The sequence below is a fragment of the Mixophyes fleayi genome, chromosome 1, assembly GCF_038048845.1.
Source record: "Mixophyes fleayi isolate aMixFle1 chromosome 1, aMixFle1.hap1, whole genome shotgun sequence".
NCBI classification, from domain to species: Eukaryota; Metazoa; Chordata; class Amphibia; order Anura; family Limnodynastidae; genus Mixophyes; species Mixophyes fleayi.
In genome coordinates, this window is record NC_134402.1 from 150368232 (window position 1) to 150392013 (window position 23782).

The window sequence follows — 23782 nt, forward strand, 5'->3', positions numbered from 1 at the left end:
TAATGAATTGTCACAACAAATTAAATTACATACAAACATATTTTGTTTACCACTTTGAAAATCAAATGGGAATGTTCTTTCCTGCCCCAGACCAAATGGAAATATCAGTTAAGCAATGCAAATAGATTGCTTCATATAATCGAGCAGCCACAGTAATGAATTATGTCATTTCATCTAGAAAGGTCTGCTGCTGATCGTCATAATAACTGCATCTTGTGGCACCAGGCCACTAGCACCATCAAGCGATAAGCCTCCTGATAAGTGTATTTGCAGCCAGGTCCCTAATTTTACTCTGTCTATGCTTGCCCGCACCATCCCTTCCCCCAGTATGCAACTCCAAATGTCAGGGGTTATAAGTGTACGTTTTGACAAAATCTCCATACGACCGAATGTGTACGCATTTTTTAACATAGTAACATAGTTGATGAGGTTGAAAAAAGACACCAGTCCATCAAGTTCAACCTATTTTGGATTTCCAGCGATCCTGCACTTATATTTGAAATTGATCCAGAGTAAGCAACCTAATCTGTTTCAATTGTGAAAATCCCCCCAGACCCATTATTGCAGTCCTATTTTTACCCTATATCCAGTACTATCCTTCATTTTAATTAACGGTCATATCCCTGGATCCACTTTTCCGCAAAAAAATTGTCTAACCCTTTCTTAAACAGATCTATTGAATCTGCCATCACAACCTTCACTGGAAATAATGCTCTTGTGCAGAAAATGTATATTTTACAGACAAAAAACAGAAATGCATCCAACTGTACATGAATCTCACAGTGCACAATGCCATTACGCAAACAGGTATTGCCAGTAGCTATTTATATTTATATGATTCAAGTTGCCACATTAATAGGTGGAAACATAACATTCAGTTTCCCCAGTTTTTTGAAAATTAAAGGAAATTACAGCACTACTGATTTATTTGTAAGAGCTATTTATATTGTATGCTAATAGATTTCGGGAGCAAGGCTATCCAGAAACCATCATCCAAGAGGCCATCATGAAAATTAAAGCAAGACACTGAACAGGTCTTCTCAACTATAAATCACGAAGAACATTAAGCAAAGACTGCCTTTATATTACACAATATAACAGTGAGTTTTATTTTTTAGAAACCTAAACTCTAAAGGATATGATAGGCCCTAGCTGTTTGGGTCTGTGGAGAGTTTGAGATCTGATTGGTTATTTACTAAGAATCAGTTCAGTTCTATTAAATGTACAATAACCAATGCAACACATTTCAATTTGCCGGTGGGATAAATTATACCTTTATGGACTCTAGAAATATTTAAATTTTCAACATAAAGACATGTTTGTGCAAGCACATCAGTTATCTGCTAGGTTGTAATATCTAGGAAAACCAGGCTTCATCTTAAACTTAGAATTCAAGAACACGTTAGGAATATTAAGAATCAGTTAGATAATCATTCAGTTCCAAAACACATTCTGTATCACTGCAAAGTGGACCCAGAACATTTATCAATTAAGGCTATTGAAGATGTAAAATTTGGGAGAGAAAGCGAATGACCTACAGAAAACACTAGCACATTAAAAATGTATTGAAATTTCAAAGTACAAACCCTTTATTCTCACAGTTTAAGTGAAAGATATTAAATAACCACTTTTATTTAACATATTTTATGTATTAATATTGTGTGCCTCAGCTGAATGCTTAATGGTTTACTGAGAACTTTTTCTGAATGGAGAGCATCTTACTGGTAGTGTAGTTGCTCTCGGAACTTATAAGGGAGGATGTCAGTGATGTAGATCATGTCCCTGTTTGATGATTGGACAAAACGAGTAGAGGAGCAGTTGTCACTCAAGAAGTTTATTTGATGTAAGTGGTTTCAGATCTCTAGAAGCAGCAATACATTGGACTTAAGATGTTTGTGTCTTAATATATTCTTCTTACTGTGCTATGCCTTATTGTTTTTCTGAGTGCACATATCTGTGGGATTGCTGCTATCTCTGCTCACTTCTTTTTGGAATGATTTATACCAATGCTGTACAGTGATCTAAAGGTTTTGGGAGAGATAAGAGTTGGAAACTGCAAAAGTAAGACTTATATGATCTATAGATAAGATTTTCTGATCTGATTATCTGGAACATGGATAATCCCTTATTGCATGCAGTGCAGCTGTCACTTACTTCACTATATGGCACCTCTATTATATTTTCCGATGCAAGTTGAATACCCAAGAAGCAAAATATGGCTTTAGAAATGTGGAAAGGTTTGCTTTCTACCTTCTTATTAGATCTAAGGACATATTGTGACTTAGCAACCATTTACATTCACAGTTTACTTGGAGGGTATAGAAGGCTCCAAAAATTTTGGTTTACAGGGAGCCTCCCAAATTTTGGGAAGAGAAGGCCACACTCCTGGATCCAGCTTCTCCTTGTAAAGTGGACGGGGCCTTAATCACAAGATTTGAGTGATCGGGTCCCAACCGACTCCACAGTGTGAGGATAGGATTCACCCCCCACACTTGCTCCTTGGGCTCCTTGATATATGTGTGTGTGTGTGTGTGTGTGTGTGTGTGTATATATGTGTATATATATATATATATATATATATATATATATATATATATATGTCTAATTGATCCTTACAGACAGACCAATACTTACCAGATCAGCATAGTACTTGGTATGAATATTATTCAGATCTTTAATTAACCTTAATCTTCTCTCTTGTCCTGAAGTCATATTGTGCTCAGGTCCGGATTAACCCGAGGTCTAACTGGGCTACAGCCCAGGGGCCTCGGGCATCCAGGGGGCCCTTGACAGAGCTCAGCAGAATTGTTGATCGGGACAGGGGCGGGGTGCCCCCGGCCCGATCAATGCTGAGCTCTGTCACTGCAGTCCTCCTTCTCCGGCGCTCAGTAATCTCCTTACTGAGGAGATCTCGCGAGAGTGTCACGAGATCTCCTCAGTAAGCAGCTTACAGCGCGCCGCGGTAGGAGGACCGCAGTGACAGGAGAAGGTAAGCCCTTGGAGGGGGGGCGGTCGGCTAACAGGGGGGCCAGTCTGCTAACGGGGGGGGCTCACGGGGGAATGGGGGCCCCCTTAGCCCAGGGGCCTCCATTCCGTTAATCCGGCCCTGATTGTGCTGCCCATGTCCAAATGTTCAAAAATAGCTTTCCTCTCTTTTCGCTACATTGAACAATAACAAATTATGGTTCTTATCTGCAGTAACCCCTTTAAGAAGATTATCTATTTATAACATAGCAATTGTCTTACAGAAATACAGCACTTCCATGGAATTTTATTTATTATACAATATAATAGTGGCATTACCTAGGCGTAGTAGACACTGAAGAATTAAACTGTACTTAATGCATTCAGAAAGGATGATGATATCTGTATTGTATAATTAATGATGGCTATAGAACTGGTACTTGGTAAACTCTACTTCTGTACAGTACATTGAACATTGATTATATGCACACAGACCATTACACATTCACATTGAAATGTATTTGTTGTTCGTAATGATGATGTAAAAGTAGCTCTATATACCATCCAGCAGCCCAAACACTTCTATCTCTTTAACTATACAATGTATATTATTGTCATTAGGTATTAAACATTTGCAGGACAAAAGGAATTCACTGCTTTATGTTGAACGTTAATAGAACATGCTGGCTGGGCTATAGCTGTCCATTTTTTCTGCAACAGAGGACTTTAAAACAATAATTTAAATATCAGAAAGATTAGGCTCAAAACCAAACAGCTGGAAAAACATTATGCTTTACATCAATCTTTTTGTTGTCCAGAAAATGTTATTTCCTGTATAACAAAATGTGTGTCTACATTAGCTTTACACAATTTGTGGGAGAATTGCCTGAAAACATCCTCCTTCTGCACAGAGTAGTCCTAATGTCAAACTAATATGGTAATGTCGTGGTATCATATACACCGCTATATAAAATAAAGCTCATACATTTGTATATATAACAGATAGATAATACAACATAACTAAATTGTACAATTAAAAATACTTCTCATTGTTCAATGAACAGTTAACCTGTTATCTGCAATTTATATTACCATGTGGTCTATTGTAAATGTATCATATCCCAAACATTAAAGAGCAATAGTCCATCATACTAATCTGAGTACAGTTAATTGTCTCAAATGAGTTCCATGAGTACTGGTTAATCATATGCTCTGGAAATTTAGCATAATATTTAGTTGACTGGGGGCATATACTTGTGCAGGGTGTCCCTGGTGGCCTGGGCTGCAATTGCCTGTGGTCTTTGTCGGCCCGGCTAGCTGTTGGTTATGGGCCTTCAGAGGATCCCCCTTCCCCCGATTACATGAGTGTTTAGCAGTCATAATGTAGAGTGATGTGGAGTGAATACAAGTGTGTGCATGGTGCAGTACAGAGGAAAATGGGCACCAAGCCATCTCAGTTCAAACATGAAGCAAGCTTTATTTAACTCCTCTAACTCCAGCACAATAATCATAACAGTTGCAATGCTATATTTACTCTTAAGAGGTGTGTATAGAGGTGTAAGATTGCTACTTTACTACATAGTTTTCTCACTGCTCCTGCACAGTCTCTTAATTACAGCAATATCAATGTTGTCGGATTACATGCCAACTGCTGGGAGCAGTAGTTCCACAGAGACAGACTGATTGTATCACAGAAGTTTCTCAATGATTTCAATTCACCCGACCACAGGCATGCAGACAGCCAACCACATAGATCCTCCAAGACTTCCATTCCATTTTCCAGGGACTCTCTCCTTTCATGAGGCACAATATGCCCTCATCCAGGGACTCTTCTGTCATACAGAATCCACCTCCTTGACAGCAACACTCCCAATTAGCTGCGCAGGACAGTGCAGCAACCACTCTTCACTGGCTAGGGATCTTTCCAAGAGGGATACTCTATGGGGTACCTGTAGAAAGAAGTTCCCAGACTCTCACTGCCTTTTCTCCCTGTAGTGCCAGCCTGTGTCTGCTATGGTGGTGTTATTTATGGGGCACCCCTGAAGGTGGGGATTCCCCTTGCTGGTTATTTGCTGTGGGCCTTCTACTGTTTGGACTCTGCCCCACCTCTGTACACTGGCCCTAATGACACCTGCTTGTCAACATATTGGGGCCAGCCCAAGCTCTGAGGAGAACCCCTCTGGTGCCGCCTATGAACTTAATGTGCCACCAATGGCACCTGCGTTGTACCACTCCGGGTGACCCTAGGTGGTTTTCTGACCACTGGCTCCCAAACTCCAGGGAAGCCCGGGACCTCGTCCTCATCGGTCTCGGATAAACAGCAATATGGCCGCTGTCTCTCAATTCCCGGCAAGCTCACATAATCAGCAAATCTAAGCTCCACTCCATTTCCCTGGTGACGTTGCTCTCCACATCACCAGTGCCATGCTATGTGAGGCACTACCCTCATCATACTAATACATCCCCAACAGTGACCTTGTGTGCCGTCACCAGAGGAATGGGGCCTAATTCATGCAACTCCTCTAGTGTCTTTTTCTACAACATTATAGTAAAGATTTTAGAATGTACAAATAAATGGTAATAAATGGCACACTAGGCCACATACTTGTGCCTTGTAGATGCACTTTAGTTCTAAAATCAGTTCAAAAGCTAACTTGCATGCACACATACTGCTTTATCTGCATTTACCACTGAAAGGCCCTTTCCCACTGGCATCAAAATCATGCTAGAAAAAGCACATAAATGATATGGGAATAGAACCCTTTGGGTCCAATAACTTGTTTTTTTAGATACTGCCTGTTCTATGGGGTCAATGGAGTTGCCTCCTTTTTCTCTCACCCTGACCAGAAGTGTAAGACCTGGTTGCCTCTACCAATCAAATACAATTGCATCTAACATGTGGTGTCCCTGATGTATTCCTAACACCAGTGTGTAACCAGTCTCAGGTTAATGAACTGCCCTGGAAAGAAGTACTGAGAGGAAGAGCATGCATAAAGTGAAACAGACCTCAGTGCAACTTTTGTTACAACATAATAAGAACATTAAAGGGAAAAGTTACTCTTGCAATAATGCACTAAGTACAGGGTAATGCACTGGAATCTTCTCTATTTGTATGCACGTGTATGTGTACATACATATCCACATTTTAAACACAAGGACTAATGGCATCTGGATTAAAAAGTAATATATTTAATTGAAGCTTGGCTCACATGCTTTATTTTCATAGCAAATGTAATTAAGGGAATTAAAATTACAGTCAACTCCCTGTATAAGGTAAAAAGGTGCACTAACGGCATCATGAGATTTGTATACACAGACAAATGTCAAATGTCATTCATTATCTATGCATTCAATAATATAATGACAACATAGAATATCTTCTCCAAAGATAGTAGTAAAACATATTTTGTATTTTTGGTGTTAAGATTCCCAGAATGAAATCAAGGTTAAAACGCTTTAAAAAGAAAACAATAATGAAGACAGAATTATTACAATTTAGTTCCTCTGCCTCTTTCACATTATTTGCCTCGATTTTACTTACATGACAGAGTCAAGTGTTAGCCACCCTTTTAAGTAAATCAAAATTTAAAAATTTGTATATGTTAATACCACATAATGATAATTAGCCATCATTTTTGGAGTGCTGGTTCATACTTCTTTGTTGATATATTTGTTAAGTGTTGTAATTATAACAATGGCACACATTACCTTAATCTATTAGATGTTAAGCATACATATCATATAGCAGGCTAGACCAGGGGCATGTGACTGCAATACCCAGAATCCTCAGCAAATTAGTATAAATTTTAGATGAACAAAAACTGAAAGGTTTTCTTTCATTGCTTAACACTTTTTTCTGCCTTTACTTGTGTTAAATCTAATAATGTAAAATGCCACTATAAAGGCCTGATACTTACTGCTGTACTTACTCTTTTTTTAATATTAGCAAAAAAAATGAATAAGTTTCACTTTGAAATGAGCTACAGCATCTCTGCTGAAAAAAAGTAAACGTATAATGTGTGTGGTAACACATTTCCAGGATTTTCTATGCCTTAAAATGCCTGTAAAATGTATTTTATAATGCCAGTGGGTACAAGCTTTACTGAGCATATTACAGTAAAATACAATTTTGTCAAATTGTCAAATCAGTCCCATATCAGTACATCCTTTCATTTGTTTTAGGAAATAAAAAGCAGAAAAGAAAATGTAGGGCCAGTTATGCTGATATTTTGGTTGATAAACGCTAAAAGTATTTGACATCAGTCAAGTGAGCTCATTATTGTGTGCACCAGCTTGTTTCATTTATCAAAATGAATTATGAACTATATAGGGTGGGCAAAATCAATAGTGTATGCCTTTATTTGCTTGGCAGAAATTATACACTCAACACATAATCACAAATAAAAAACATTCAAAAACTGCTAATTTCAAAACTTCACAAATAACCTTTAATGCCATTTAGTTGTGCATGCAGTGACCTTTTCAAATGTTACACAACAGATAGTCAAAGGTTTTCCTGCTTATTCCTAGTTTGCCATGTATCTCAAGTACATTGGCATCATGGTCTTAGTGATGCAGCCCAGGGGGATGTCACTCACCGTGATGCTGATGACATCAGGCACTGAACCTTATCCATCACTTTCAGGTCTAAACTGTGTTGAGCTTAAGGCCCCACTAAGCAACTGTATGGGCCTAGAATTTTATTCTTACTTTGTTTTTCTCCAGCTAAATTTCCTGCATGTCTGTTGACTTACAGGATTTATTTCTTTGTGTTTTTCGACTTCTGTAACTGTTGATTACATTATTGTGTTGCCAGTATGCCCGCAGTGCTTAAAAAGCACAGCACTGGGGCAACATGTATCTTCTGTGAAGAGAAGTGCTGCCCAGATTATTTTGTTAGAAAAAAATGTGGCTAAGTGCCCTAGAATAGTGCTACCACTTAATAACAATTTTATGGTGCTCCAACTATAAGAGCATAGGAAATTCTTCTGTCTGACCTCAATGTTACTGCTCTTATGAGAGTATCCAACTAAATGCATCTGTAATCTGAAATCCCTCTTTTCATTGTAATAAGCTTAATCATGTTCCTATTTATTTTACTGTGATCAAAAATTGCCTCAGGAGATTTTAAACACATCAAGAGTGAATTGTACTATACTGAAAAAAGTTATAATGGATTCATCTTTATTTTAAGATATTTACCAGTAATCACCCTGTCATTACCATGACTAGACTTTAAGAAATTGTAATGATATAGAAAACATAAAATCCCTGATTGTTAGCAGGTCTGTCGTTTTGACTTAAATGTTTTTTAACAGTTGTAACGATAATATTTTAGAGTCTTATATTAGAAAGTAATATTATAAATATTGTTCAAATCATTACTTAATATTGAAGAACTGTCTTGGACGTCTTCTATCTCCATCCTTGTTAAAGAGAATTCATACGAAAGATTTTACAGTTGGTACCTGGTCCCCAATGAAATGCATAGGATCTATGATTCTAATTCTTCACAGTGCTGGAGAGTCTGTGATGAGACCGATTCTTTCCTCCATATATGGTGGTTCTTCCCTAACATATCTGCTTTCTGGGACAGCATCGCTAATCTTCTGGGCAACATAACTAAAGTCTCTACTGCCAAAACCATTATGCTTTTCTCCTGGGACTTCCCATAAAGGGATTACATAAATATACTGATAACTTAGCTGTAGAAATCCGTGATGCGGCCAGATCAGAACATCTAGTAGCCCTCTCCCTACGTCTAGTCTATACCAGAATATGCCATTTAGTGACTATGAAATAAATCACAGCTTATTAAAATAACAGATCTCACCAGGGCCCTCTTAACAACATTTTGGGCCCCCGGGCAAAGCAGTGCACCGGGGCCCCTATATATATATATACATATATATATATATATTTAAAAAAATGATTATATATATGGTCCCTGCAGCCCAGGGGGGCCCGTCGGTGGCAGCACAAAAAAAAAAAAACCTGAAAAAAAAAAGAAGAAAATACTTACCTTGCAGTCAGCTGGTGATCCGGCTCCCTCCCTATCTCCTCCTCCGTCGCGCTCTGCAATGGATGTCGGGCGGGCGTGATGACATCATGCCCGACATGCACTGCGAGCGCCGCACGGAGGAGGAGACCAGGGAGGGAGCCGGATCGCCAGCTGACAGCAAGGTAAGTATTTTCTTCTTTTTTTTTTTCAGGTTTTTTTTTTGTGCTGCCTCCGACGGGCCCCACTGGGCTGCAGGGCCCCCGGGCACCTGCCCATTGTGCCCAATAGGAAAGACGGCCCTGTATCTCACAACTTCACACAAACTTGGGGGTATATTTACTAAACTATCTGTTAGAATAAGTGGAGATGTTGCCTATAGCAACCAATCAGATTCTAGCTGATAGTTTGTAGACTGTATTAAATGCTAACTAGAATCTGATTGGTTTCTCTAGGCAACATCTCCACTTGTTCAAAACGGCAGGTTAGTAAATATACCCCTTGGTGTCTATGGTATTTTTCTGCGATAAACCACCACTGGCCCCAGCTTCAACCTTAGCCTCAAGCCCTATATTACCCCCATAACACCTTATACTGTTTCCCTCTAATTTTCCACTCACTTTATAATTGCATATACCATGCCAAAACATTTTTTATACACTAGGTCGGCGGTTCCCAAACTGTGCGCCGCGGCTCCCTGGGGTCACAGGGGTGCCGCGATCGCCCTAGAAAAAAAAAGAAAAAAAAAGAAAACAAAAAAACTTACCCATCATCCAGCGCCGGATCCTCCTCCTCACTGACTGCCGGGCGTGACGTCATCATGTCCGGCAGCCTCAGTGAGGAGCAGCAGCAGAGAAGACGTCAGGGAAGAAGGTAAGTAAAGGAGAGTGAAGGGGGGCACTGAAAGACACGCTGAAGGGGACAGAGAGACACTGAAGGGAGACACAGAGAGGCTGAAGGGGACAGAGAGACACTGAAGGGGGACACAGAGAGGCTGAAGGGGACAGAGAGACACTGAAGGGAGACACAAAGAGGCTGAAGGGGACAGAGAGACACTGAAGGGAGACACAGAGAGGCTGAAGGGGACAGAGAGACACTGAAGGGAGACACAGAGAGGCTAAAGGGAACAGAGAGACACTGAAGGGGGACACAGAGAGGCTAAAGGGGACAGAGAGACACTGAAGGGGGACACAGAGAGGCTGAAGAGGGACAGAGAGAGATGCTGAAGGGGGACACAGAGAGGCTGAAGGGGGACACACAGAGAGGCTGAAAGGGGTACAGAGAGACACGCTGAAGGAGGGTGGCAGAGAGACACGCTGAAGGAGGGGGGCAGAGAGACACGCTGAAGGAGGGGGGCAGAGAGACACGCTGAAGGACGGGGGCAGAGAGACACGCTGAAGAGACACGCTGAAGGAGGGGGGCAGAGAGACACGCTGAAGGGGGGTCAGAGACACTGAAGAAGGGGGACACAGAGACACTGAAGAAGGGGGACACAGAGACACTGAAGAAGGGGGACACAGAGACACGCTGAAGGGGGGGACAGAGAGAGACACTGAAGGAGGAGGGAAGAGAGAGACACTGAAGGAGGAGGGAAGGGAGAGACACTGAAGGAGGAGGGCAGAGAGAGACACTGAAGGAGAGGGACAGAGAGAGACACTGAAGGAGGGGGACAGAGAGACGCTGAAGGAGGGGGACAGAGAGATGCTGAAGGAGGGGGACAGAGAGAGACACTGAAGAAGGAGGGCAGAGAGACACTGAAGGAGGGGGAGAGAGAGACACTGAAGGAGGGGGACAGAGAGAGACACTGAAGGAGGAGGGCAGAGAGAGACACTGAAGGAGAGGGAGAGAGAGACACTGAAGGAGGGCAGGGGCGAACGGAGGATTGTCGGGGGGGGGGGGTTTCCCCCCCGACCCCAAAAAAACCCCACCCCCCGCGAGAGCTGCTGTATAGGACAGTGCAGCTATAGCGGCCACTTAGTTAGCGCGGGGGGGGGGTTTCTGGAGACTCAGAAACCCTCCCTGCGTGCACCACTGGAGGGGACAGAGAGACGCTGAAAGGGGCACAGAGAGACACGCTGAAGGAGGGGGGCACAGAGACACTGAAGAAGGGGGACACAAAGACACTGAAGAAGGGGGACACAGAGACACGCTAAGGGGGGACAGAGAGAGATACTGAAGGAGGAGGGAAGAGAGAGACACTGAAGGAGGAGGGAAGAGAGAGACACTGAAGGAGGAGGGCAGAGAGAGACACTGAAGGAGAGGGACAGAGAGGACACTGAAGGAGAGGGACAGAGACGCTAAAGGAGGGGGACAGAGAGATGCTGAAGGAGGGGGACAGAGAGATGCTGAAGGAGGGGGACAGAGAGAGACACTGAAGAAGGAGGGCAGAGAGACAGTGAAGGAGGGGGAGAGAGAGACACTGAAGGAGGGGGACAGAGAGAGACACTGAAGGAGGAGGGCAGAGAGAGACACTGATTGAGAGGGACAGAGAGACACTGAAGGAGGGGGACAGAGAGACGCTGAAGGAGGGGGACAGAGAGACGCTGAAGGAGGGGGACAGAGAGATGCTGAAGGAGGGGGACAGAGAGATGCTGAAGGAGGGGGACAGAGAGACCCTGAAGGAGGGGGACAGAGAGACACTGAAGGAGGGGGACAGAGACACTGAAGGAGGAGGGCAGAGAGAGACACTAAAGGAGGGGGATAGAGAGAGATGCTGTAGGAGGGGGACAGAGAGAGATGCTGAAGGGGGGTCAGAGTGTGAGCTGATAAAGAGGGACACAGAGTGTGAGATGGCAAAAAAGGGGGACACAGGGTGTGAGATGGCGAAGAGGGGGACACAGGGTGTGTGATGTCGAAGGGGATACAAAGTGATATGATAAAGGGGCACAATGTGATGGTGAAGGGGTCTAAATACATCTTACGTCATTTTGACCCAACTACTTAAAAAACGGGACTACCCGGTAATTATTTTTGCTTAGGGGTGCCTTGGAAAAATTATGGTGACCCTAAGGGTGCCTTGAGCTGAGAAAGTTTGGGAACCACTGCACTAGGTACAAACATCCGAGTGTTGGCTGATATCATCACTGTTGTTATATGTATTATTTCTGATTACTGTTTACTATGTATAATTGTTTGTATATGGTTTGTCAACTGTTATATACAGCATTTCTGAAAATGCAAATAAAGTGTAATATATTAAAGAAGAGCTGGCTTTGCACATTTTAATTAATATGGTTTAGAATAAATGTTATAGCTCTAATTTTAAGGGCAAAAAATTAATTGGTGAAATACAAGAAACCCTGTTCAATTCATTGTATGTCTTACTACATCTGGCTGCTAGGTAAATTATTTTTTGCAGAATTTGCTTGCCATCTAAGGCTGCCAAGAAGATCCTGAAACACAAATGTTCTTGAACCCCACAGTAATTCATAGAAATAATGATGAATAAATAAAATATCAGGTACATCCATCAAAACCTCAACCTACCTCAGAGAAAGTCAAGCTGTCAATTTTAGAATAAACTTCAATAAACTTCAATTAAAACTCATCTGTTCCTCAAAGCCTACCAGTCTTTGACCTAACCTCTATGCTTGTTCTCCTCACCTCCCTTCTCCCTTGTCCTCGCCTGATTCCCTCCATTGACTCCCTCTTGTGCCTGCGGCCTGTTTGCCCTCCCTTTAGTATGTAAGCTCTTTCCTCCTGTCTCTATACCATTTATTTTCCCCCAACTTCACACTGTACTTGCCATGCTTGGAGATATTGGTGTCTTGGTTTTACTCCCTTAGTGTTCTGTACTCTTTCACCCTGTATGGTCGAATGTTTGTGTTATGTACGGCGTTGTGTAAATTTTAAAAGTTAATAATAATAATAATAATAATAATAAAAGGCCCCCAAACTGCTTGTTTACTATATTAAATATCAATAAAAGTGGAAATAAACATGTAAAATAAACTCCTAATAGCAAAACTGTTTATATTTTTGACGATTATATGTGTGGTTTGTAAACTGTGAGACCAACAAAAGGCAAAACAACACATCAAAACCAATGTTTTCAAAGCCGCAGTTCTGTAAAGAATACAAATTGTTTAATTTATGAAGTTGCAGTTTGCAGAAATAACACACAAAGCCGCCAGAAAAAAGGTACATTTTTAGGCATGATTCTGATAGATGATACTGTATGTTGTTTGAGCTTTTCAAAACAATAGGGAAACAACATTGACACATTCAAATTTATCTGTCTCAGTCCTTACTTTCATTAACTAATGTTTAGGTTTTAGGCTAAATCTTATAACTTTTTGCTGCCACTTGCAAATTGTCCAAAATCATTATTCCCCCTATAATAATAACCCACTCATAACAGGTAATAATCTTTAATTTCTACATAGCAACCTGGCAATTCCGGTGCTCATTTACTACTGTAAAGTGTAATGGGATATATGTTATATGCTACACAGGTTTGCACTTAATACAACACCTAGTACTAATATAGATATTACAGTCAATGAGGAAGACCAGATGGTCTGCATAGAAAAGGCAACCTTGTAGGCACGTACACTCATTTCCATGCAGGCTGAGACCAGGAAGCTGAGTGTGTAGTGCCTGGAGTTGCTGGCTGCATAATTACAATTATCTACCATTGATAAGGAGGGATAATCATGATTGAGAGGGTAGATTAGTTAATAAATGGAGTATCATTGGGATTACCTCTGCTGTATGTAGGCATATTTACAATGAAACAAACCTTTGAAAATAATATCACTAAAATCTACATTTTCAGCATTTCAATTGAGAAAAGCTAAACTAAGTTTAATATTCAATATGCTTTAAGATCAAATTATACAGATTGTTCCTCACATTCATTGATTAAAAAAAACAAAAACATTCAGCCTGATCTATTTACAGTCTCCAATATTCAAGCAAAAAACTAACCTAAAAATTCTTTAATTTCTCAATTAGTATTTCCCAATCCAACATCCTGAAACAGTATTGACAATCTACTGTATGATCAGGGACAGATTAAGGGCCACAAGGGATTGGGGCTGAAAATTATTGTCACAAACACCCCAGCCTGTCTCAGATACAGCAATCTGAACAGCTGGTCATGACTGGTGTTACCTTAGTTACTTAACAATGAATACACCTTTTCTGCCACCACAAAGGATTTATTATGGTGTCCTTACGTTCACCAGAACCACTTATTAATGTTTAACACTTAAACCATATACACATGTATCATGAGCCTCTCTGGGCTTCGTAAATTCACAAATAATTACAGAGAACACACTAGATTAAATTTATTTAATCTGAAAAATGTTTCCAAGGCTTATTTACAATAATAACAAAGATATGTGGCAATATGTGGCACAAATGAGTTTCAGAAAATAAAATAGAAAATAAAAACCCAAGTCCCTACTTACAAGTTCAGGAATTGGCATGTGAGGAGTACATATTGAGAAGAATGGCACATTTCAGTCGTAATAGACCCCCTCAAAGAAATGAACACTGTACTACTGATACAAGGGATTTTTAAACCATTTCTTTTTGGCTCTTCACACCCCACTTAGGAATTTTATTTTCACCTAAGCTAGATGGATGCCCAAAATAACAAAGGGATTTTGAAGTAAATTATAGATGTCCTGAGTCTTGACATTTCACAAGATATGAGTTCTCACCTCTGCTCGTTCGCCCTTGCTAAGTCTAAAGCTGGGTACACACTACAGAAATTTCGACCAACTTTTTATGCCGAGCGATTTTACATGCGATCGATGGTCTGATCGCTCGGTCCATGGACTGCATACAGACTAGCCTTGTTTAGGACAATAAAGGGAAGAGCGGACGTCCCTTTAGCGACATTTTACAGCCATGTTGACGTGAGCAATGATTTTAATTTCGTACACACTGCAGCGACATTTGCGGGAAATGTAACGAGATACCAAAGACATTAGCATAAAGGGGCAGAGCTTTTGCTATAGATAACACCCAAAGCTGCATAAAAAGAGAAGGCAACACTGTCTCTTCATTCATTTCTATAAAATAGAAGTTTAGTTATAGACATTAAATTTAGAAAAACATTTAACTGCTAAAGTGCAATGCAATGAATATTCCCTAATAATAAAATCCCTTCGTATGTAATGGAATGCTCCATTCTCAGCGTGCATCATCGCTGATTGGTCCACAGCAGAAACGAACGCCCATGTCTGAGTGTATAAAATGACAGAGGAGCCTGTTTGGCACCGAAGAGCGTCAGAAGATGGCGAGTGAGAAAGTGTCAGTGGGGGTTGCAGGTGAGGAGAATATGTCAGTGGGGGTTGCGGGTGAGGAGAAGGTATCAGTGGGGGTTGCAGCTAGGGAGACAGAGACGGAGACAGAGATAGAGTCAGAGATGGTGCTGGAAGGGCCAAAAACTGTTGGAAAAGTTAAGGTGGGGGATGGAGATACTCAAGAAGAGCAAAGAGCAAATCCAATGAGCCCAAGAGAGGTGGAGATGATGGTCAAAGTACTGGACCAGGACAACAACAACATTAAAAAGGTCAGTAGCATGTGTAGTCTACCTGCCAGAAGGACTTTATTTCATTCTAGTTTCACACGAAGCAATGTAAACTAATTTGTAACCTAATTTTTTTATGTCAGAACAAAGAATTAACGGTGAGAAGGCCTGTTTAAATACCACTGATGCCACTAATGTTACACCTGTTAGCAAACAAGAAAAAATTGAAAAAGAAAAATATACTAAAGAAGTTCTACACGAAGGTATTTCAGTGAACATGTGTAGACAACTAAATGCTTTGGGCACATAATAACCAAAATGGCGCCTGTTTTCCAGAATGTATGGATGTTAAGCCCGCTATTATTGCGGTTTCGCCACAGGGACCAAAATATAAACTGATCTTGAGCAGTGTGAAAGGTGAGAAAATGAGAGTATTTATGTCATTGAATATAAATTACAGATATAGAAGTTAAATGGTAAACATTTTTTTATTTCCTTGTATCGTAGATAAGGAACTCAAAGGGAATAGAAACCCAAGCGACATCAAGACCTGTTCTGCCACAAACCAGTAGCACCTTTACAAATACTAAATACTAAAAACAATACATTGCAGTACTCTGCGCTCTGATTGGTTTGGGCGCACTCACTTCTCATGCGGATCTTTCAGACAGCTGTGTGTGTAAAAAATGTTGTACCTTTTTCCTGCAATAAAAATGTTGCTTGAACACTGTGTGGTTTATTCTGGGTACTTCACAATTATAAGTTAATGAAGGTTAATATAACTTTAATAGGTTATAAAGGTAAAAGTGTATAAAGAGTAAATTTGAATACATTGCCGTCATAGACGCAAAGGGTAATAACACACGTGCTTTATACAAGTGTAATGGTCTGCAGCCAGTCAGGTGCAATAAACATCAATACAAAACACAAGTCAGTGATGTGCGGATTCCGCACCACGTGGGACTGGGACAGACATCAAAAAATTTACATACACACGCCCCCCAGGTCGAGGAAGTATCGGAGGATTGTCATGGATTGGTCGGAAGTTTATACACACTACACAGCGGAAACGAGATTGGAACGAAAATATTAAACGGTACGACCAACCAAATGAGGCGACAATCGTCCATTTGGGCAGACTTTCGACCATCGTGTAACTGCACACACTGACCCGACTTTTGAACGAGCGGTCGTATGTCGGCTGATTGAGCCAATTATTGGACGAAAAGCCTGTAGTGTGTACCCAGCTTAACTCCTCTGCATATACAAACTATTATAGATTTTATCTGTCTCTGGGCCTGGCTACTTTCACAAGACCATTGACACTTCCCTAGGTCAGACTCAGGTCAGTTAACAAAATACACTTTGAAAGGTTTCATAACATATTCAATGTTATACATAAATCCAACAGAAATTAACAATCATCAGATATACTACATTTCGTCACAATTATAAAGGGCCTATTGTGAGAAGTGCCGTCCCACGTGAAATGTGGCAAGTGAGTGTGGGTGTGGCCAGCTGTGATGTGTTAGATGGCCCGCACCATGGAGGGCATAGCTTGCGCTTCCATCCAACCACCTATATCTCCCTAACATCCTCCCTTATATAAAGAGAGCACCACTATCTGGTTCACACAGCATGTATGTAAAGTGAAGAGTGGAACTATGTCCCAGCAGTCCCTCATCCCAGAACAAGCTCCTGGCTGATCATGATAGTCCCCTAAAAGCAGGACTATCTTGATGGAATTGTGACAGTTGAGCGATAAAGGTATGTTATCTTATTGACCATTGAAGTAGAAATTACAAACAATGGTCGATTATTTTTATTTATAAATTGCTCAAACAGAAACATATATATATATATATATATATATATATATATGTAAATCTAATTATCCAAACATGTGGTTGAAACTCAATGTATAAAAGCATGCAGACATGGTCAAAAATTGCAAAATTGTTCAGATGAAACACCAGGATAGAGAAGAAATATGATCTAAATGTCTTTTACTGTGGAATAATTGTTGGTGCTAGATGGGTTATTTTGGTTCCTCAGAAACTGCTGATCTCTTGGGATTTTTGCACACAACAATCTCTAAAGTAAGAGAATGGGCAGCCTGGTTCCAGCTGATAGGAATGTGACAGTAACTCAATTAACCCACGGATGGTATGCATGAGAGCATCTCTGAATGCACAACACAACCAACCTTCAAATGGATGTGCTAAAGCAGCAGAAGACTACACAGCACCTTTGTGACAGCCACACAACACACATCACCTTGGGACTGCCACACAATAAAAAGCATCCTTGTGACTGTCACACAATACATAGCACCCATGTGACTAACAGAGGGCAACCTTGTCACCACCACACAATACAGAGTGCAACCTTGTTAATGCCACACAATACAGAGGGCCACCTTGTCATCGCCGCACAATACAGAGGGCAGCCATGACACCGCCATCTAATACAGAGAGAAAAATATGATTTTTATTGATGCAATTAAACTGTACAGTTAATGTGTGAGAATGTGATTTCCAGCTGTTGGTCATTTTCATACCCCATAGCACCTCAAATGGCCAAAGTAGAATGTATAAGATTTGTTATATATAACTATTTTTTCTTCAAGTGTTCATACATCTAAGCAGACTTTAAAATACAAATAATCAAACACAGTTTACTGTCAGTGGCACCAGGGTACAGGGCTGCCACCAGAAATTGCGGGACCCAGTATAAATGTAACAGGCAGGGCCCCCCTTCTACCTTCTCTCACCTCACCTTCCTTTTTAAATTATTCTCTACCCAACATTTGCCTTCCTCCCCATTCTTCACAGTCACTTCCCCATCGCCGGTTCCATCTAACCCTAGCAGTAGTTTACTTACCTCTTTGCATCTTCTTGCTGTCTCCTTTCGGCTCCTCTATATTGACAGCGCTTTGATGCTATTAATTTATCTGGGACTGGAGCAAATAGCGAAAGCTGTGGGGCCCCCACATTTTGGGAGAGGAGGCAGACATGCTGCCTACAAGGGGAAGGCGGACGCAATTTTTAATTACGCGCAGATGTCTCTCCCCACACCTTCTCTCACATCTCAGGCACAGCTTCTGCGTAGAAATGGCGCCCACTACTTCCCTTAATTCACTGTGGAGGTCTAATATATTTGTATGGGGCCCCACTCTGCTGTTGGGTCCCATACTGCTGTACTCCCTGTACCCTGCCAGGGTATAATCTCCATTGAAAAAGTTGGTAATTCAACGTTCTAACTTGGGGAGTGAATGGGCCAAGCCACTTGTTAATGAATAGACTTAGTAGTATAATGTGCTCTTTGTGTAGTTTTACTACACCAGAAACATTTATTTATCTGTTCACTTGAAGTTCTTCAGGCATGTTTAAGCATCACTGTGTAATATTCTGTCCGTGCTAATCTCATTAAGAAAAGTGAAGCAAAAAAAAGGAGTAACTTTGCACCTTGGCAAAACCCAGTTGCTTTGGGGGATAGGTAAATTTAAAATGTGATGGCAGATTTGTAGTAAGGTAGGGCATATCCTAGATCAACTTTAAATTTCAGTGTAAAAACAAAGCTATCAAATATTTATGTAATACATGAAAAAACATTTGCACCCCTTGCATTGTAACTTACTCCTTTTTTTGCTTTACATTCCTTAATGTGAGGTGTAAGGCTCTTGTTAGCAAGAGTTTATGACTTGCATGTATCCTATCATGCAGTTTATTTAATGATTTGAAGCATTATTGTTTTAGCAACAAATAAAGCAAAAGGACAGGAAACTGTTCCTAAACTCTATATGGATGTTGAAAGAGTACAGAAGAGGAAAGCTTAAATAATGTGCCTCTTACTATATCAGAACAACGACATGACCAGAAAATGCAAAATAGCCAGAAAGTAAAGAAAAGGTGAAAACAAAATATTGAAAAATAGACATTTATACTTCCAAACGTGCCATTAGTTACTTTTGAAAGTGAAATTACTACATTTAACAGATATAAATGATAAATTCATTAGCATAGCTCATTGATTTCTTACCTTGCGGACATTCCTACCAAGTTCTTCTCCATAGTTTGTTCCAAGAATTTCAAAGTGGATATTTGGATTTTCACCACTTTCGTCAAATTCTAACACACCTGTCAGTCCAGATATCAAACCCTAAAAAAAAGAAAAGGTAATTCATAGAATGAAAATATGGCAGCAAAATCCTGAGTTTTGTCACAATAATCTTAGTTGTGAGGTACAGAATGTTACCGCTAGTGTCAATCTTTTCCTTTCTGGAAGAAGTGTTTTTCTGGTATTTAACATGTCTTTCGTCACCTCTGCTATAAACCCCCTGAGCCATAAACACTGAAAACTATGGAAAGAAACCCACCGCCAGTCTAACTAATAATTTTAAAGTAGTTAAAGTATTAAGGATCAGATGAATCATCAAGTGGATGCACAATTACAAATCCAAGTCAACTAAACAATCTGCTTGTGTTTGTACATTCTTGAATATTGCATTGAGGCTTCTTTGGGGTAGATACTCATAAATAAATAAATGTATGTACGCTCTTGAAATGGAATACTAATTTATACTGTGGTTCTGAAATGATAATAGAGGTTTGGATAACCTAAAATGAATTCAGATATAAGACTGTGTTGATTAAAATATTAAGGTGTATTTTATTGTTTTTTGAGGGTAATTGCAATAAACAATGTTTTATACCCAGAAGAGTATGACATACGACTAAAAAGATAAAATCACATTTTAATATTTCTAATCTCTTAAAATATTAATTCATAAATGGATTTTAACAACATATGTATTTAGTAGAAAGGGTGTAGTTGCCAACAGAGGGTTACTGATGTTGTCATACCTCCACTTGTATGAAGACATCTGAATAGTAAAAAAATAAATCAGAAAGAGGGTGTGCTGATTCTCATAGATGTTGGGGTCCTAGTGATCAATCTCATAGTTCTGTCCAGAAAGTAGGTTTTATGGTAGCAAAATATAATTTTTATATCTTTATCTTATCAATATTCAGAGAGATGCATAGTGCAATGAAGTAATGCAGAAAGGACACATATGTTTGAATTAATATCTGCCATTTTTTATGGGAGTCTGGCAAAGTTACACAAATTTTAAGTATTGTATAATATTATATACTTTATCTTATTAGGCATAAATGACAAAGTGCTTTCCACTTCAGAGTTCATTTGGCCAATAATGTAAATATATTCAGTTTACATTTTTGTTAAAATGTTCTTGCCAATTGGTCCTATTTGCCTTTCCAGTTTCTGTCTAGCTAATAAATATTTAAACTATATTGCTCAATCAATGAAACATTATCTGTAATTGTGTAATTATGGTAACTGATATGCGCATTGCTACAAGTAACTGGAATTCAAGATTATGGGGAAGGGATGGTATCCAGTTGATTTGGAAAACAATTTAAAATATGATTTAAACACTTCTGCTACATGCTACACTAAGAAGTGTTGGTATATATATATATATATATATATATATATACATTTAAGTAGTTCATTTTAAATTGCTTATATCAACCATTTGCTTAATATTAGCTGTAATTTGAGCCTATGGTATATTGTTTCATTTATAGCAATCATTAATTTATAAACAAAGTATAAGCTCTACAGTTCATTATATTTATCGGCAAATTAAACTAGAAAGTGATGGAACAAACAGTAATGCATTGGGCACTACTATCCTGTTATTTTCTTTAGAGATTCATGTTAGATAGATAGATAGAGGAGATCCCCGGGACACAAATACTCTTTATCGACCTCACAGCACACATATACATGACCTAACATTAAACCCTGTAATACATATTACTGAAGTAGGCATTTGGCCACAAAAATGTATCCCAATTATAACTGTCAACCCTTGAGGGAGACATCATCATGGATTCAATAACTATTTTGCAGCACACCGTCACCTCGTACCAGTAACCCAAGGCAGAAAGCTGCACCATGTGTCAATGATCCATTTATAATCTTGTTGGCTGTTCAGTCTGGCTGAGTGAGCTAATGAGCAGGGTAGTAGAATGAACAGATTGATTACACCTTCAATTTATGTGTGACTTAAACCATGTAAACCACTGTAAGCGCCAGAACAGCGCTGCCACACTGTAAATGTATCACATAAGCTTTCATTAGTTTGCAGATTTGCCCCTGATTTCACTGTTGCAACCAATTGTTAGACACACAGTTATGTTATGGATGTGTAGGCTAAGAGACCTAACCAAATGGCAAAATATTTTTAGAATATTAGAATGTATTGCTTCATTTCTTAAATACACCGTGCCACTTTGAGTTAAAACACTTATTTCATAATGTTTTTTTCACTATGTACGTCTTATGTCCCCCCCAAACAAAAACAGTTTGTGCTGTATGCAAATGTCCTATCTTGGCTTGAGAGTTGAAAAGTGTATAGTGTTAGGCCGGTTACTCACTGACATTCTGTATGCATCAAAAAAACGAAAATGTAAACTGCATGTGAAAATGCTTATAAATGCCATACCTTTGCCCATTTGGTTAATATGCGCTTGACATATTTGCAAATGCATCCAGGATACAATCACCATGGAGCTTTTTAATAGCTTATTAATTTCAATGGTGTTTCCAGCGTGTGCACTACATGTAGAAACCCCACTGAAATGAATGGAATAGTGAAATGACTCGGACAGTGTCCTGATGACCAATTTACTTAAACAACCCCAGCACCAGACAGCATGTGCTGGTTCCTACTGAAGCAGAGGGCAACGTTCAATTGCCCCTACTGAAAGTAAATCCAGCCCTAGATTGGTCAGCCTGGGCTGGCTACCACCATTAACAGGAAATAATTCAGTGGGGTGTCATAGCGGAACTGACTAAGGCTGCTTCCCCACCCAAAGACTGCCAGCCATGCATTGAAACGACTTGGAGCTTTTCTGATACCTCTGGGCTGTGGGTACCACAGGTAAAATGACATTCTCCTTGTCCATTAAAATATCATGTTCTTGTAATCAATGGGTAATAAAAACCCTCACAAAGAACAATGCACACTGCTGTACTAAGAACTCCAATAGAGAATTACTGTGAACTGAATCCACCAGGACTCCCCATAGCCACTCGGCTAACTACATGTGATTTCTTATGCTTGCCACAATATATTTTACTTAATAAATCATTTACTTTCTATTGATGTTGGAAAGGAAAATGAGCAATGCTGGGGAGCTCCAGTATTGTTCCTTTAATTGAGTATTTACATGTAGCACATAACCTTATTGAAATAAATGAACAACTTAATCACTCTAACCCGTTGTCACTGTGAAGGGTCAGCTCTTCTTACTTGCTATCTATTTACCCTTACCTAATTTCCCATAGTACTTTTGCTTAACTTCTCTCTCAATTTCCCTGCTGTTAGGTAAGTTAAACAAACTACTATTCCTACTAGTGAGCATTGGTGTCCTAAACAAAAACAAGCAAACATTTTCCAAGAAGATTGGCCAAAGCTGTCTAACTTTAGAAAATGAGAATTAATAGAAGACACTTTAATGGGGTGCTTAGTGCTAATTTATATAGGTCATCAACTCCATGAGCTCCGCTTGATAGAAGGGAGGATCAAAACACCAACACACTCAAGGACTTTCTTAGACTGATTCCTGAAGAGTCAGAGATCCCCTATCTAGAGAGTATGCTTTTTACTGAATGATTCATAAATCATATTCCAGAATCTATATGATCCTGCTCAGCCACAAATGGAATGATCTAATACTCACTTATTCTCTATCTTCCTACCACACTGCCATTTCTGCCGTTCTTTCCAATCTTGCACAAAGACACCCTAGAGCAACTTTCAGAATCAATGAATCCTTATATATGATCCAAATATTAGTTCTCAAATATAATCATTCATCAGTCAATCATCACTGATTACACTGAAAATAATTACATGCCTGAAATTACTAGAATGATATTCTGGGTGACCACAAAGGTGTTTTGATGGGTTCACTTGATAGTTTTGGCTTCTAGAACTAAATGAGGAAGATTAGCTAAAACTCAGTTAACAAAAGTTCCCAAAACAACCCCCACTCCCTAGATGCTATCACTCTTCAGAAAATTCAAACAGTAAAAGGAGAGTTAAATCTCCTCCTTTTTAATCAAGCAGCAAATGTAGATGGTTGAGACAATAATATTACTAGAAAGGGCAGATTCAGTTTTAGCTTTCAAACTCTGTGCTTGAATTTCAGAACACAATCTCCTGTCTGTTAGAGATTCAAAAGTTACCTTAATTTATTACCCAAATCTAATTAAAAAAGAATTTCATCTGTTATCTA

At 39.7% G+C, this 23782-nt stretch overlaps 1 protein-coding gene across 2 annotated transcripts in view; it reads right to left on the reverse strand.

Annotated features, from left to right (window-relative positions):
• GRID2 (glutamate ionotropic receptor delta type subunit 2) overlaps positions 1 to 23782 on the reverse strand; it is a 959624-nt gene that overhangs the window by 329580 nt on the left and 606262 nt on the right. For both annotated transcript variants that reach the window (XM_075201703.1, XM_075201712.1), the window contains exon 8: positions 19491 to 19610. In XM_075201703.1, coding sequence (XP_075057804.1) covers positions 19491 to 19610 — 120 coding nt within the window. The remainder of the gene's footprint in view (positions 1 to 19490; positions 19611 to 23782) is intronic.